The 17,288-nt window shown below is 41.9% G+C and overlaps 1 protein-coding gene across 4 annotated transcripts in view; it reads left to right on the top strand.

The window, feature by feature from the left end:
* The window catches only part of Sec24b (SEC24 homolog B, COPII coat complex component), a 63,201-nt gene that overhangs the window by 44,947 nt on the left and 966 nt on the right, over nucleotides 1-17,288 (top strand). For all 4 annotated transcript variants that reach the window (XM_050134805.1, XM_050134722.1, XM_050134636.1 and 1 more), the window contains 16 exons: nucleotides 559-661; nucleotides 2,601-2,727; nucleotides 3,282-3,391; nucleotides 5,377-5,489; nucleotides 5,997-6,115; nucleotides 6,395-6,450; nucleotides 6,677-6,883; nucleotides 8,108-8,231; nucleotides 8,620-8,778; nucleotides 9,630-9,803; nucleotides 11,138-11,248; nucleotides 12,204-12,379; nucleotides 12,854-12,991; nucleotides 13,696-13,800; nucleotides 14,929-15,021; nucleotides 17,123-17,226. In XM_050134805.1, the coding sequence (XP_049990762.1) occupies nucleotides 559-661; nucleotides 2,601-2,727; nucleotides 3,282-3,391; nucleotides 5,377-5,489; nucleotides 5,997-6,115; nucleotides 6,395-6,450; nucleotides 6,677-6,883; nucleotides 8,108-8,231; nucleotides 8,620-8,778; nucleotides 9,630-9,803; nucleotides 11,138-11,248; nucleotides 12,204-12,379; nucleotides 12,854-12,991; nucleotides 13,696-13,800; nucleotides 14,929-15,021; nucleotides 17,123-17,226 (2,019 nt within the window). The remainder of the gene's footprint in view (nucleotides 1-558; nucleotides 662-2,600; nucleotides 2,728-3,281; nucleotides 3,392-5,376; nucleotides 5,490-5,996; nucleotides 6,116-6,394; nucleotides 6,451-6,676; nucleotides 6,884-8,107; nucleotides 8,232-8,619; nucleotides 8,779-9,629; nucleotides 9,804-11,137; nucleotides 11,249-12,203; nucleotides 12,380-12,853; nucleotides 12,992-13,695; nucleotides 13,801-14,928; nucleotides 15,022-17,122; nucleotides 17,227-17,288) is intronic.

The following is a 17,288-nucleotide window of genomic DNA, read 5'->3' as shown; positions in this document are numbered from 1 at the left end:
TAAACATTTCCTGGATGCCTTCCAGATCTGAGTAAGGCAGTCCACAGCACAAGTTTCCTGAGCTCTGTGGTATCATAGACTTAAGTTCTATTCAGAAAGCTGTGATTCGGGAGAGTGAAAACGCTCTGCGATCCTGTACTGCAGTGCACCAGGCCTGCGGGAGCAGCCCTCCCTGTCCAGATGTCCAGCACAGCGGGAATGTACCCTGGAGTTCAGGTAGATGCCGGCCCTCGTGTGTGGGCTTAGGCCCGAGGTGAAGCCGTGACGGGAACAGTCTTGTGTTAGGAGTGTGTTAGCAGGGACACAGCCTTCAGGACAGCGTGTCTGCTGTAGCTGCTGCCTTGCTCTACAGTGCTCGTGTTGTTTATTTAGAATGTGTTGTGCTTCTCAACTGTGGAAATGTGGGCTCTCGATTTAGGGCTTTTGACTTCTGTTCCATTCATGCCTGCTCGAGTGGTCTTCCTCCTGCGCATAGCTGTGGTAACCTGCAGAGTGCTTCTCAGCTCTTCAGGTGCAGATGCCCGATAGCTAACATACTGCATGTTTGTGTCTTTTCAGTTCATTTCGATGTACCTTGACAAATATCCCACAGACACAGGCTTTACTGAATAAAGCTAAGCTTCCCTTAGGATTGTTGTTACATCCCTTCAGAGACCTGACGGTAAAGTACATTTTAAATACTTAGGTTCTGGTACATGTCCAAGGTATCCAGACTTCTTTGTTTTGTGAGAATGTTTGTCGTCTTTTGTTAGAGTTGGAAATAACCATTTCTGGGCTGGTGATTGATCCCCAGGATCCACGTGGTGAAAGGATAGAGCCGACTCCCACAAGTTCTCCTCGGACCTCCACATTCAGGCTGTGGCAAGCACACCCCACACATTGTGGCCCATACAGAATAAATAAAATGTAATACATTTCCTTTAACAACTACAGTTTCTGTAAGACTCAGTCAGCAGGTCTCGCACCTGCTCTGTGCAGGCGCTGGTGTGCAGTGGCCACAGCCTCCATCTCCTCCCAGCGGGGCAGATGTGAACCACAGCTGTATGCTGCCTGCCTGACATGTGATCAGCCAGTTCTGTGAGGCAAGAAAGTCTGGGCCTCACTTTGCCCTTTAGTCGTAGCTGGAAGCTGCAGCCACCATAGACAATGTGTAAACTTTAAGAGTCGTTTTTAAACAGTTATGTCCAGATAAAGAGGGGAGTTGTCTCATTGACACTAAATAACCTTGTGAGGGAGCCTAAGAATGTCAGATCTGATGAACGAAAGCAGTTGTGTTATGGTACATTTGGGTTAATAGGCACCTGCTAGAGTCTTCTACACCTTTTGACATTTTGTGTAGATAATGTTAGCAGTAGCTGACAAAATAGCCTGGTTGGCCAAGAAAATAAAATTAAAATTTTAAGGTTTAGAAAAACATTTAGACAGAGACATTTATACTTAAGCTACATTTCTCTCTCTCTCTCTCTCTCTCTCTCTCTCTCTCTCTCTCTCTCTCTCTCTCTCTCTCTAATGGGATGCTTACTTGCCTGCTAGGATGGATGGAAATATCAGTGACTAGAAAATAAAGTAATTATAATGCATAACCAGTCCTTTGGGTTTATTCATTCAGTAAATACAATGTATTTTAAACACTATTGCAACCTTTATCATTAAACCAAAACAGTTCAATTCTTCTATGCATAGCTGAGATTTTTTTTCTTTTTTTCTTTTTGTTTTTTGTCTTTTCAAGACAGGGTCTCACTATTTAGTTCTGGCAGTTCTGGAACTCACTATGTAAAACAATCTGGCCTCGAACTCACAGAGCTCCACCTTACCCTGCCTTTTGTGTGTCACTGTGTCCAGCTGCTGAGAGTTTTTCTTTAAGTACAGATTCCATATAGGATATCTTCTAGAAGTATGTATGCTAAGTATTAATAGTTATGTCCGTCCTCTAGGTTCTAGAATTAGGAGTAAATTTAATTTTCTCATTTTCAGTTTATTTTTCATTTTTTCCCTCACAAGTGGTGTGCAGCTATTACTATGATAAGATAGTAATGTAGACTTTAAATACAAAAATTATGTGTTGATTTTTTAAAAATTCCAAATGAAGCATATAAAATAATAATGGCTAAATTCAGGGACATAGAATAGTGTGTGATATTTTAATGTGTTCTGTATTTTCTAAATTGACTAACTATAAAGTTCTTTTCCAAACTAAGCATAGAGGTGTGTTTTCTGTGTCACTGACTTCTGTTCTTGTCTATTGTGGGATGGCTGTCAGCTATGCAGCAGCCTCCCCTGCTTACTACCAGGGGCAGACACTCAGCAGACAGCAGGACTCTCTTCCGTCCTGTGTGCTGCTCCGTTGCTGCTAGTCTTCAGGCCAGCTGACAGGTCCCAACATTGTTTTCTTGGCTAACCAGGCTATTTGGTCAGCTCCTGACTGTTTTATACCAGTATGGCTTACCTTTGTGGAAAGTGATAGTCGCTCAACTTGCTGAGCATGCATGTCACTAGGTTTACTAGCACACATACTGTCTTGTACATGGCATAGGCGTGTTTGTGTCCTGGTTTTCACTGTGGTCTTTGTGCTGCTACAACGTCTTTACTTTCTTTCCCAGCAATTGCCAGTGATAACATCAAACACCATTGTGAGGTGCCGATCCTGTCGGACGTACATCAACCCCTTTGTGTCCTTCATTGATCAGCGCAGGTGGAAATGCAACCTGTGCTATAGAGTTAATGATGGTGAGTGTCGGCGTCACTGTATGACACCTTTCTCTGTAGTTTTTCTCCTTGCTTTCAAAGCAGCGTTCAAGACATGTAATGGAGAGAACACAGGCAAGGGAGCCTTCAGTCTGATCTCTGGAGAGGTCCTTGACAATAGAGAGAGACGGGGCAAAGTAAAACAAAACGAAATGAAATGTCACTTTAAAAAGCCACTCGGGGGCACATGTGTTCACATGTACCAACAGTTTGTGCGTTTGGTTCAGTGAATTCAGGCTGACTGTTATAGACACACACAGGCACGTGTTTTCTTATCCTTTATACTCATTTTTGAGGTTCTCTGCTAATGCTGCTTCCCAGTTGTGCTTGTCTGGTTTTTTTTTTTTATATCATGTGATGTAATAAATAGGACATGAGTCTAAGGAAAAGGGTTGCCCATGTCCTGTTTTTCCCAGAAAATACATTTTTTAAAAAGCTTAGAAGTTTAAAGGCTTTCCTTTTTCAGTACACATCCTAAGTATTGGTGATGAAGGTGAGTTGTTGCTAAATGCTCTTTGCTTCTTACTTTTGTCTAGTTCCCGAAGAGTTTCTGTACAACCCCCTCACTCGGTCTTATGGAGAGCCTCACAAACGGCCAGAAGTTCAGAATTCAACTGTGGAGTTCATCGCTTCCTCGGACTACATGGTAACTCTTCAGTGTCCAAACTGGTTATGGAACACAATTAAATGAGTCAGTTCTTTTAAGAACATCTAAATTTTGAAGTCTATATTTTTAAAATATTAATATGAAAGTTTGTATGTAACAAATAGAATTGTGTGAACATTATCACCATCTTCAGTGGCTCCCCCAGAACAGAGCAAGATGAATGAATGACTTGTTCAGTTTTTCTTTTTCAAGTTCAGTCATACAATTCCATCTGTTCTTTATAGTGATTCTAAATCTTCTTCTTTCCTACTTATAAAAATGGGTTTTTTTGGTTACATAACACTCTTTTGTTTTTTCATTTTTATTAAAAATAGTACTAACCTTTTCCCCCTCTGCTGTTTTTACTTTTGATTGCTGGCAAGTGCTGCAGCAAGTCAAGAGAGACAGCCGGGAGTATCCGATGCGCTGTGGATTGTGCTGACTTTTTATTTTTGTGATTTTGATGATTGGCTTAGCCTAAGTCGACTAACCTGCAGTGTTCGCGGCCATTTCCCCCTCGCCACTGTGTAGTTCTCACCTTTAGAGTTTATCGTGTTCTTCTTAGCTCCGGAGTCCGCAGGTATCTCAAGCTAAGAGGCAGCACAAATAGGCTTCAACTTTCTCGTGTGATTTCATGACCTTTGGTTGGCATATTTTTAAGAAACCCTTTATGGACTGAGACTGCTGCTCAGTGTTAGAATTCTTGCCTCACATTTGTGAGATACTGGGCTCAGTCTCCCAGCCCTAGAGACTGAACATAAAGGAAGGAAAAAGATGCCATATGCCCTTTTCATTCCTTTCTGTAACTCAGTTTCAATCAGCCTTCCTGTACTATAACTTGAGCTTGAAATATTATTAGCATAAGTATATTATCCATCTATACACCCATTTCTCATCCTCTTGCCCCTTCCTGTCCTGGAATGTATTAAATCCTAATCCAGGGACTGGAGAGATAGCTCAGGGGTTCAGAGTGCTCACTGCACAAACAATAAAACCTGAATTCAGAGTCCAGTACCCACGTAAAAAGCTGGGCATAACCATGCAAGCTCTTGGTGATGAGGGGAAGGAGTTGGAGAGAGGAAAATCACTGGGGCTTATTGACCAGGTTCAGTCCCAGATACTGTCTCCATCGCTCAAGCGAAGAGCAAAAGAGCAACACAGATTTGCCCTACACACCCACACACCACTCACACCACTCACACCGTTTATAAACACATAATCTTCTCATCTGAGACACCACATCGTTTTACTCTTGTGAGTGTCACTATGCTTCTCTAACAGATGGACTTCAGTGAATGTCTGTACCCTGCACCATCACAGGCCCCTTCTGGACACTTCCCCTTATGCTCTGGGATCCAGCCACTATCTGATTATATAGTAGCTGATACTAATGGCGATTCTCAGACTTTAATTTTAATTTTTAGTTAAGTATGTATATGTGTGTTGGTTGTGTGACAGCATTTGAGGCCAGAAGAAGTAGTTGGATCCCCTGAGGCTGGAATTACAGATATCTGTGAGCCACTTGACATGGCCCTGGGAACTGAACTGGGGTCCTCTGCAAGACTAGTACACACTTATAACCACTGAGCCGTCTTTTTCTCCTCAGTGGTAGAAAAATAAACTGAAGAAGGGCATGTCATTTTCATTCTCTAGAACTGCAGTTCTATTCGTGTGTGTGTGTGTGTGTGTGTGTGTGTGTGTGTGTGTGTGTGTCTCATAAGAGAATCATTTAAGGGGGCTGGAGAGATGGCTCAGTGGTTAAGAGCATTGCGTGCCCTTCCAAAGGACTCGAATTCGATTCCCAGCAACCACATGATGGCTCACAGCCATCTGTAATGAGGTCTGGTGTCCTCTTCTAGCCTGCAGGCATATATGCAAACAGAATATTGTATCCATAATAAATAAATATTTAAAAAAAGAGTAATCATAGTGATAGGAAAAAGGAAGTGTGTCCACTAACTAAATGATGTCTTTGTGTCTTGCAGCTTCGTCCTCCGCAGCCTGCTGTCTACTTGTTTGTTTTAGATGTGTCTCATAACGCAGTGGAGGCTGGGTATTTGTCGGTTTTATGCCAGTCGTTATTAGAAAACTTAGACAAGTAAGAATATTTTTATTCATATGTGGGTATATAAGTGTGCGTACATTTGAATTACTCGAACAATTTATGGATTTGCTTTATTTTGTTTTTTTTTTTACTAAGTTTTGTTAGATTTGGCAATGTTTGCCTAATTTTATATAAGGATTATACTCCTTGTTATGATTTAATAACATAAATATCTTAATTCATAAAGTAATAAACGCTTTAATATTTTGAAAGAACTCTCCCTCTGCCTAGCTGACGTAGCGCTAAGGACTCTTGATGACGCTAGCATAGCTAAACCTGAGGTTAAATGACATTAAAACAGGCGCTGAGAAACACATGCCAAATGGTCTCACGTGTGTCTAGACTCTTAACAGCTGCTCTGTTCCCTGTGTACTGGTTCAGATACCTTTCCTGACTCCTGTGAAAAGTTACGTGTTGTATCCTTAGGCTTAGCCTATTTCAGTATTTTGTAAACAGTGTGCCTGAGCACTTTGAATTTCAAGTTGCCATTTTTGTCACTAGGCTTCCTGGAGACTCGCGGACAAGAATAGGATTCATGACTTTTGACAGCACTATTCATTTCTACAACTTACAAGAAGGATTGTCCCAGCCTCAGATGATGATTGTGTCTGATATAGATGGTAAGCATCAGTGTAACTGTGGGTTTGGAACTTTAAGCTCCATCTTGTCACGTGCTGTGAGCATGATGTGGTGTACCTTGACATTTGTTTAAAATAGCTGTTTTCTTTGAAATGCTTGATTTTAAGTTTGTGTGTGTGTTGGCTGTATATATATGGAGTATATGTGTTTACTAAGGCAGAATTACAATACACATAGCAAGTGTCCTTGTAGAACCAAAACATGCTACTTTATAATGTCCTCTTTACTGTTCTGATGAAGTGTTTTTTTTTTCCCTGTAGATGTTTTTCTGCCCACACCAGATAGTTTGCTTGTGAATCTGTATGAAAGTAAAGAGGTGAGAATAATTTGTTTTCTCAAAGTATCAAGACTCTTATTACGTTAGCTGTTTCCCTTCTTAACATTTGTTTAGTGGTCTATTGCTGTCAGACACCATAGGGAGCATCTGCCAAGTCCTTCCTGCACAGTCCCCAGAGATGGAGTTGCCTTGCTTTACTCTGGAATGTTTTAGAGAAGAAAACCACCTTGCCCTCTCAGTAATTCAACCTTTAATCTTCCCTCAGCTTATAAAAGACTTGTTGAACGCATTACCAAATATGTTCCTCAATACCAGAGAAACACACAGTGCCCTCGGACCTGCGCTTCAGGCTGCCTTCAAGCTAATGTCTCCCACGGGTGGCCGAGTATCTGTATTTCAGACACAGTTACCTTCCCTGGGGGCAGGACTTCTGCAGTCCAGAGAGGATCCAAATCAGAGGTCGAGTACCAAGGTATTACATGTTAAGTGTTTGTAACTTAACCACTGGTGTCTTCTTCCTCCCGAGGACTGAAATTATCCATTTCCTCCTCTTTGCTTCATCATCAGCAATAAAACCAAAAAGAATTTAAGCCAGATTGCCTTTATTTGGGGGATCGATGTATTCTTTTTATTATTTTGTTAACAGAACATAAAATTTGGCCTGAAGAGATGGCACAGTGGTCAGAGCACTGGCCGTACGTGCCCGCTCACCAATTCAAACGTTGGATGTGTGGCACACATCTGTAGTCCCAGCAGTTCAGCAGCTCGGGGTGGCATGCGTGCACTCACACAGATAAATGCACTCATCTAGATAAATAGATTTTTTAATGTTTAGAAACACACCTTATCTTTTATTTACAGATGAACAAAGTAATGTCTTGCCAAAGGTTGAATGGCTATTTGATGATAAAGTTATGGCTTGTTTTTAGTTCCCAGTGTCATTTCTATTATATAGATGAAAAACTTAATCAAGCTATTATAATTTAACATGCTTGTGAATAAACTTTTAGATTACAGAGGGAATACCAATCATTGTCTAAAACTTAGTAGAGAAAAATGTAAGCCTTCAGTGGTCTCACTATCCAGGCACTAATGCTTAGTTAACACGCACAAACTAATTTAATTTGTCTTCACTCACATAGACTATGTTTTTGCTCTGGCCTTTTTCATCATGATTCTGAGATCCCCAGAACTCTAAAGTATGTATGGGTACGTAAATGTGAAAGTACTCAATTAACTGTCCAGTAGCTGGGGGGACTCATTAAGCCTTCCTTATCCTGTTAGCAACAGGACCATAAGATCCTGGAGCACTCACTCTGGAGCCAGCAGATAGATACATAATGAAAACCTTATGTGTGTGTATTATGAGCATTGAATCATTCATCTTATATAAAAATTTAAACCAGTGTGCCATATAGTGCCTTTCCCCCACTAGGGGTGAAGGTGAGGGGTTCTCACTTGGTAGCCCAGGCTAGCTTTGAAGACTTAGTTCTCCTACTCAGCTTCCAAAGTGCTGGGGAAATGGTCTGAGCCATGTGCCTTGTTGTAAACACTAGGCCTTATTACTGTTGGAAATCTGGACCCATACTCTGTTGGTTGGTTGATAATGGAATAAAATAAATATCTCTTTTCTTGTTATAAGAGACATTACTGTGTGTATAACCAAAGGCTCTTACCTTGTGATCTGTTGACTTAGGTGGTGCACCATCTTGGCCCAGCAACTGATTTTTATAAGAAACTTGCTTTAGATTGCTCAGGACAGCAAACTGCAGTGGATCTGTTCCTTCTAAGTTCACAGTATTCTGACCTTGCTTCTTTAGGTAAGAAGATGTCATTGTGTTACCTGCTTAAAGATTTCTAACATATAATTAAAGCTGTGCCCTTCAGTCAGCACCCTTCGTCCTTGGGGAGGAAGGCACGTGGGTTACATAGATAGTGTGTATGACATTTACCAGTGACCTTTACAGCCTGACATCGAAAGAAATGCTCTTACTATTCTGCTTTGTAGCATGGATCCCTTAGCTATTCTGCTAAACAGTAAACTTGAGTGCCTGTTGTGTTTTGTGTTTCAGATCTCAGGTCTATCTGATTCCTGTCCATGTTGGGCTTTCCCAGAATGGTTCCTTCAAAAAGTGGAATGTGTGTACTTGTTAGACAGTAGTTTATGGTGACTTATCTAGCTAATACTTGATGTCTTTCTCTCTAAAGCGTGCATGTCCAAGTACTCTGCAGGGTGCATATTCTACTATCCATCTTTCCACTCTACTCACAATCCTTCACAAGCAGAGAAGTTACAAAAAGACCTCAAACGGTACCTCACTAGGAAAATTGGATTCGAAGCTGTTATGAGAATAAGATGTACTAAAGGTATGGACTTGTGAAAAGTGTGTGTTCCATTACACTCCTGTGTTAGGCTGTAAGCGCTTCCAGACCCGTGGGGTGGCTGTTCATCACAGAGAACTTCCTGTTAGATCTAGCCAAACCCTGTTTGAAACATAGTTATTGAGTGATCATAGACCAGTTTCATTAAATAACTAGAATAAAAGCAGTTTCATTAAATAACTAGAATAAAAGCATTAAATAACTAGGATAAAAGCAGAATCTTTGTTTGTGCAAGAAAGCAGGAGGAAAGCACACATTAGAAGTTATTCGAGGGGCTGGAGAGATGGCTCAGTGGTTAAGAGTACTGACTGCTCTTCCAGAGGTCCTGAGTTCAATTCCCAGCAACCACATCTTGGCTCACAGCCATCTATAATGAGACCTAGCGCCCCCTTCTGGCTTGTGGGCACACACGGAAGGAATGCTGTACACATAATAAATAAATATTAAAAAAAAAAAAAGAAGTTATTCGAGAGCCACAGCGAGAACAAGGAAGGTCGCTCCTGTAACAGCTTTTAGTTGGTGACTTCCTTTGGTTATGTGAGTGTTTGGGGGGCAGACTCTCATCTTAAATCCAAGGTATTTTTCTTAATTTTGCATATTATAGTTATGTCTGAGCTGGACCTGCATGTAGAATATGATAGCAAGGTTAGATATAAATGTAGTATAAATAGGACCTAAGTTCCCTCTGTAGAACCTGCACTGTTTAGTTAGAACCTCTTCTTAGAGTCCAGCCTCACTTTGTAGTTACGCAGGGGTGCTACTCACTGAGCAGCAGCTTTAGCTGATGGTGAAGATGCTACCCTTGCTTGTCTTTACACCAGCTCTCTCTTCCCCAGGTCTGTCAATGCACACTTTCCATGGCAACTTCTTCGTCCGGTCCACTGACTTGCTCTCTCTTGCCAACATCAATCCCGATGCTGGGTTTGCAGTGCAGTTATCAATTGAAGAGAGTCTGACAGACACTTCCTTAGTGTGCTTCCAGACAGCCCTGCTATACACGTCAAGCAAAGGTATGTTGTCAGAACTGAAGCGCCTGTAGCCTTCTTCTACCCCTCTTTTAGTAAAGAGGAGAAAAAGAAAGGTATGCGGTGACGGTAATGGCATTTGCACTAACTGACTACATATCTATGTTCTGTTTCTTTCTCTTTTTAACTCACATTTGAATTTTTAAATAATACACCTTGAAATGGATTTATTACTATTTATGTGTGTGTGCATGTGTGAGTTTGTGTGCACCACATGCAAACAGGAACTCATGGGGGCCAAAAGAGGGTGCTGGATCTCCTGGACCTAAGAGTTACTAGTGATTGGAGCCAGTATATGGCTGCTGGGACTCAAACAGTAATCACATTTAACCACTGCACTGTCTTCCAGCCCCAAGTAACACACTTGAAAATATTTTATCACACTTATTCATTTACTCTGTGTGTACACTGATAGGCAGACATGCCACAGTGTGCGTGTGTAGGCCAGAAGAAACTTAGAGAATCAGTTCTCTCTCTCACAGATAGGGCCAGAGCTCAAACATAGGTCAGCATGCTTGATGGCAAGTACCTTTACCTGCTAGGCCATGGGCCATGTGACTTCCTTAATTTATGGAAAACTCATGTTTAGCTTCCATAGGTTGGGTTCTGTTTGCAGCATCCACATAGGGCAGATCACAACTGCCTGTTTCTCTAGCTCCTGAGACCCAACACCCTTTTCTGAACTTACATGTACAGATGTACATATACTGTAATTACAAATAAAATCTTTGAAAAAAATCAAACAAGCTGGAAACTAGCATTCACCTATATGTAAGATACATGTTCATAGCGTACAGGGTTGGAGACTTTTCTTAAAATGTATTTATGTGTGTGAATATCTTGTCTGTCTGTCTGTCTGTCTGTATGTATGTATGTATGTATGTATGTATGTATGTATGTGCAGCCTGTGGAGGCCAGAGAAAGAATTGATTTCCTATGACTGGAATCACAGACAGTTGTGAGCTGCCATACGGGTGCTGGGAACTGAACTTCTGTCCTCTGAAGGAATTACACGTGTTCTTGTCCTCTGAACATCAGTCCAGTCTCTGGAGAATGTATTTGAAACATGCTAACTAGATGGGGTGGGGGTAGCTCAGCACTATAGTGCTTATCTAGCATTTGTGAGAATCTGGGTTTAATCCCAAGCACCAGAAATAATAAAAACAAGACATTCAAAACATATTAATTATAAAGCTTTTTCTGTTTCAGAATGTTATTGATGATTTAATCTATCCAAAACAGTAACTTGTGTGAAATTGAGATCTGTTTGCTTTCTTTCCTAGCCTAGTGTGCTTTAATGGCATGTTCCATTTTGTTAGGTGAACGGAGAATTAGAGTGCATACTCTGTGCTTGCCAGTGGTGAGCTCACTTGCAGATGTGTATGCAGGCGTGGATGTGCAAGCTGCCATCTGCCTTCTGGCTAACATGGGTGAGTAACATGAAAGAGCAGGTGAAATACACTTTTCTAACCTTAAAAAAAAAAAAACTGGGGCTTTTTTTTCTACTTTTTTAACTTCAGGAATCCATCAATTAATTTAAAAAGCATTTTAATGCATTTTCATTTATTATAGAATGAATTAGGCTGTTCTTATATTTTAAAAATAATTTCTAATTTAAAATCTACTAGGAGGGGTTGTGATTTGTAAAAACCAGGATCTCCTTCGACTAATATGTAAGCTGTTCACATGTCCACACAGTTGAGTGTGACTCAGGAAAGAGCTGCCAGACAGCTAAGCAAGTGTGGCTTTCAAAGGCGTTACGCTAAGTGACACAGGTGTCCATTTGATGGAGACTAGATGGCCAGGACGGGGGCAGAGAGAGAACCTTACTGCAAAGGAGCCCCACAGGGAATAATTTTGGGGTAATGAAAGTGCCGTGGATGTTTATTGTGGTTGTGGTGACGTGTCTACGTTTGATGCATAACTGACGAAGGACTGCGCTCAGAAAAGTGTGTTTTACTCTAAGCTTAAAGAAGCCGTCAGTAATTAATACATTCCTGAGGGGTTGATTTTAATGTGTCTCTTTATGAATAAACATAGACATGCAGTAAGCCTTGCTGTTTTCCACATACACTGGAGAAATCAGCTGTCATTACTAACTTGGAGCTCAGTTATAATAGCACTTACAGAAAGACCTCCTTTTCCTTTCCACACTTCGTTTGACATTACCAGGGTTTGAACCAAAGACTCAAGGATTATGTCATTGGCCCATACCACCCCTCCTCCAGGATTTGTGTGTGTGTGTGTGTGTGAGCGAGGGGGAGAGAGAGAGAGAGAGAGAGAGAGAGAGAGAGAGAGAGAGAGAGAGAGAGAGAGAGAGAGATCTGAGAAAAGATAGTACTTACTTACTGGGACATGGTGGCTGAGTACCCTCTCGCTTTGCAGCTGTGGACCGCTCGGTGTCATCAAGCTTGTCGGATGCCAGGGATGCCCTAGTGAATGCTGTGGTGGACCCCCTGTCTGCCTACAGCTCACTGGTGTCAAGTGTGCCACGCTCCACCCTGACCGCACCAAGCTCGCTCAAGCTGCTCCCCCTCTATGTTCTGGCGCTTCTCAAACAGGTAGTTCTCTATATTTCATAGCTGACCAGTGTCTTACAAGCTCTCAGGTGAACGAAGAAGTTAAACTGCTGTTTTTAATAGTTAGCTAGGGAATTATGTACTTTGGTGTTGTAAGACTTTTGAAAAATAGGGGGAATGAGTGGAATAAGGAGGTGTGCAGATGCGCCATGACCCTTATCAAAGCCTAAGTTCTTCTTCCTTGATTTGAATTATGAACTGGTCAGAGCCCACCCTCACGTGTGCTCCTGGAAGAGGCGCTGAGCTAAGGTCTACACTTACTGATGCCTCCATTGTTTGTCCCTGTTAAAGGTGTCTTTGTGTCATCTTAGTTCACTTCACACTAACCTAGCAGAGTTTTCCTCACAAGCACGGGATAGTTAGAAAAACGGATCTACTTCCTTACCTATTACATAAACCTTGACTCCCGGCAGTCGGTTTTCTATTTCCTTCCTTCATGTGTCTTTTTCCTTGCAGAAAGCATTTAGAACAGGTACGAGCACACGCCTGGACGATCGTGTGTATGCCATGTGCCAGATGAAGTCCCAGCCGCTTGTTCATCTAATGAAAATGATTCATCCCAACTTATACAGGATAGACAGGTTGACAGATGAGGTATGCACTGTCTTGATGTTCTGCCTAAGGTGATGGGTATTTTCAGTAGTTTTTCATTCTCTTCTTCCCCGTGGTGGTAAACATTCAAATAATGACTTTTAGGGATCTAGTTCATGTTAAGACTTTCAGATGCTATCAGTGGGTAGAGTGTTTAAAAATAGTTTCCTCTGAGAAGTAACTTGTCATGGGGTTGGTTTTAATGTTTAATTCAAAGCTAAGTTACAGAGTGATCTCCATTTGTATTTTGTAGCAATTAGCTGTTTATGATACAAAAGATGCAGTATTAGTTACATAGTAAACCACATCTGTTTTCCAATAATAACGGTGATGCACAGCTGTATAGTCTTTTTATTTTTCTCCATGTTGAAGCTGTATTCTTTGGGACTAGTATTTGTTCCATACATAGTATCATGTTAGGGGGAATGTACAACGGCGGTCAGCTGTCGTAGTCTTGATACACACTGACCTGAGAAGGGAAGGAAATGAAACATTTTTATTTTATATAAATTTATATTTTCACATTTTTACTTTTTAGATTTGAACACCTTCATTCTACTGTAAAACCGTGGCACAGTCAATGTATTTTTTTATTCTCTAAAGTGTGTCATAGATGCGTGTTTTACAGAGGTGGTAACTGACTCCTCCAGGCTGATGACAGTAGTGACATGCTGGATGACTCACTGAGTTCTGCCTTTCCTTTTCAGGGTGCCATCCATGTTAATGACAGGGTAGTACCTCAGCCCCCGCTTCAGAAGCTGTCTGCAGAGAAGCTGACCAGAGAGGGAGCTTTCCTCATGGACTGTGGCTCAGTAAGCACCGCTACTGACAAAGCTATGCTCTGACTGCAGAGTGCACACACAGACTAGCCCTGGTACTGCCTGGCACACAGGGGCACGAGGAGTCCCTGACTGGCCCGGGAGCCCCGTTTACTTTAGACTCTATATTTGGACATCGAGTAATATGATTAATAGTAAATTATGGAGTTATATGTATTCAGAGTAGAAATTCTACCATCAGAAACTTTATCATCAGAATCATAAAATTCAGATGGACCTCAAGAATTTCCCTTGTGGTTCAGCTTCTGTCCATTGCCAGAAATTCTACTGACGGTTGGAGGTTAGAGAAGTCACTCACTGCTCAGGGGTGGTGGAACGGGTGACCAGTAGTGTAAACTTCCACAGAGCTCACAAGTTGAAGTAGAAAGAGTAATTAGGGGCCAGATAGTCTTATTAATAGAGTACATTCCTATTACGGAAATTAATGAAGGGGGCTGGGAAGATGATGGCTCACTGGTTAAAGACACTTAACCAGAAGACCCTGGGTTGGTTCCCAGAAGCTACATGGCAGCTCCCAACCATCTGTCACTCCAGATCCAGGAGCTCTGACATCCACTTCTGGCCTCTGGGGACACCCCACACAAGAGGCATGCATACATGCTCATAGGCAAAATACTAAAACTCATAGAAAAATATTTTTAAAGTTTTAAAATTTTCATTTTATGTGTATGTGTATTTTGCCTACATATTTGCACATGCACCACATGCATGCCTGGTGTCTGAGGTCAGAAGAGAGCATTGGCTCCCCCTGGAGCTGGAGGTATGGATGCCTGTGAGCCCCCATGGCGTTGCTGGGCACCAGACCTGGGTTGTCTGCAACGCTGGCACATCTCTTGACCACTGAGCGTCTCTCCAGCCCCCAGATAAATGCCTCTCAAGTGAAGCCTTGAAATGTAAGCAGAAAAGATAGAAGTGCTTTTGGTTCTCAGAACTCGGTTCACAATGTTCTAATTATATGTTCCCTTTTATGTTTGTTAGCTTTTGTGTTTGAGACAGTGTGAATGACCTCTTTTATGTATGATAACTGAGAGCATTGGTTGTGATGGATTTTTTTACCAGAGAATTTAATATTCTGTTGCTCCCCACCCCTTTGGTTTTTAGGTGTTTTACGTTTGGATCGGCAAAGGCTGTGACACTAACTTTATAGAGAATGTGCTCGGGTGCCCTGATTTTGCAGCAATACCACAGAAAATGGTCAGTGGATTTTTGTTGTATGGATTTTGGTCAGTTTCTTGAGGAAAAATAAACAAATGTCTATTTACTCTGGATAGGACACTGATGACAGACAGAATATCAGTTTCATCCAAGCCAATTTGGTGAACAAGTGAAATTATTGGACCTCCTTACAGGAACATGGGTGAGGGATTACACACAGAAGTGTGGGTGACTCAAACACGGCTGACTTTCCACCTCATGGGTGATAGTCTTAGGAAAGCTTACTCATGGAACCCTTCAGTTACCTGCCTCTCGTTTTCCCCTGAGGAAGTGCTAACAGACTCATTGGTATTAGCAGAGACCTAACTTGCCATGGTATTGTTCCACCTGTCTTGTTATCTCTCCTCACTGACGGATAGAATGATCATAGCATGTGTTAGGCCTGGAGGCAGTAACTTTATGTCAATGATTTTTACAGTATTAAGTTTTATCATATATATATATATATATATATATAATGTTTTCTTTTATTTTAGCATAAACTTTGTGTGATGTTTGCCTTTTCTTCTCTCACCGCCCCCTTCTTTTTTCAAACTGGGTTTCCCTGTATAGTTTTGACTAACTTGGGACTCAGTCTAGACCAGCCTGCCCCAGTTGACAGTCTTCTGTTCCCGTGTGCTAGGATCATAGGTGTGTGCTGTGGCGTCTGACTTAGTGTACCAGTTCCATTCAGTGTTGTCCAGACACTGTCAGCAGGCAGCTGTGGGAGCACATGTTGCTGGATGTGCAGCCTGAGGACTCCGTCTCGGGGCTCTGCCTAGTACAGCTGCGAGTCTCACTTTTTGCCACCCATGTTCCTGTAAGGAGGTTCAATAAATGGACAGCAAACTCCCAGGTCTGCTTCACACTGACTGATGCTGACATTCTGAAGTGTGAGCACTAAGGGGAGGAGAGCACTCCGGAGAGAAGAGCGGCGCCCCCAGCTCGGCCTGTGGTCACCTCAGCACCTGCTGTCCACCCTCAGGAAGCTGCTGAAGTGTCATTGTTTAAAGAATTTCTAAGGAGCCCCTCTTCCTGTGAGACTAAAGGGTTGTTTGTAAGAGACATTAGAAAATAAGGTCAAAACTAGGCATTTACTGTTTCTCTAGAGATCCAGGTTTGATTCCCAGCACCCACATGGTGGCTCACAACCATTTGTAATGCCCACTTCTGGCCTCTGAACATGGCATGCAGGCAAAACACCTATATACATAAAATAAATAAACCTTTTCTTTTTCCAGTCAGGTCCAAGGAGGGGACTTTTCTTTTTTAATTAGTTATTTATGTGTGAGTGTTTTGCCCGTGTGTATGTCTGAACCATGTGCATGCCTGCCTGGTGCCCATGGAGACCAGAAGAGGGTGTTTGATCACCTGAGAGTGGAGTTCCAGACAGTTGTAAGCCGCCAGGTGAGTGCTGAGAATTGAAGCTGGGTCATCTGGAAAAGCTGGGAGTGCTCTTAACCACTGAGCCATCTCTCCAGCCCCCCCTCCAAAATAACTAAATCTTTAAAAAAAAAAAAATCAAATGGAATTCTCAGAATGTGATTTTTCAAGTAAGTTATGTGTAATTTTAAGGTGGATTTGGAGTTTAGTGATAGCCCTCTTCATTTACACATTGCCCTTGGAGAAGCAGGGCGCTGAAGGTCCCAGTGCACACCAGTTGTTGCTTTATTGATTGTCTAGAATAATCCACGAAGCAGGCAGATAAAATAGCATCAGTAGACTTACCAGCAAACACACCTTTTTTCTCCTACAACTAAAATTTCCTTCCTGTGGTTGCTTCTGTTGGGGGTAAGGGCAGAATGCAGGCTTGTGATTGGCTGCCTGGAAACCTCCGTTCCAATTCTGCCCCATCTATTTACCAGATGGCAAAGGTTGGAGATCACACACTCTATGACGTGTTAGGTTATTTTCCTCCAAAAAAACTGTACATTGTGGATGCATGCATGGAAACCTCTGTGTATACATGTGCATATGGTTAAGTGCTGTGTTGTTCCAACCGTTCTGCTGTGTTTACTAAAAGGAACTGCCTCTTGAAGAGGGAAGAGCATGCTCAACGTTAGTGTATGTTTGTGTTTTCTAATTATATTTCTTTTACCAGACGCATCTTCCAGAGCTAGACACGCTTTCATCGGAGAGAACTAGATCCTTTATAACATGGCTTAGAGACAGCCGCCCACTAAGCCCCGTCCTTCACATAGTAAAGTAAGTCTTCTGTAACTTTATGATGCATCGTCTTTCCTATGCTTCTGAAATTTCAGGACTTT

This window comes from Alexandromys fortis, unplaced genomic scaffold (genome assembly GCF_014885135.2).
Source record: "Alexandromys fortis isolate MF-2015 unplaced genomic scaffold, M_Fortis_MF-2015_v1.1 scaffold_19, whole genome shotgun sequence".
Taxonomy (NCBI): Eukaryota; Metazoa; Chordata; class Mammalia; order Rodentia; family Cricetidae; genus Alexandromys; species Alexandromys fortis.
Note: the sequence above shows the minus strand (reverse complement) of the source record. Positions and strands in the feature narration are given on the sequence as shown.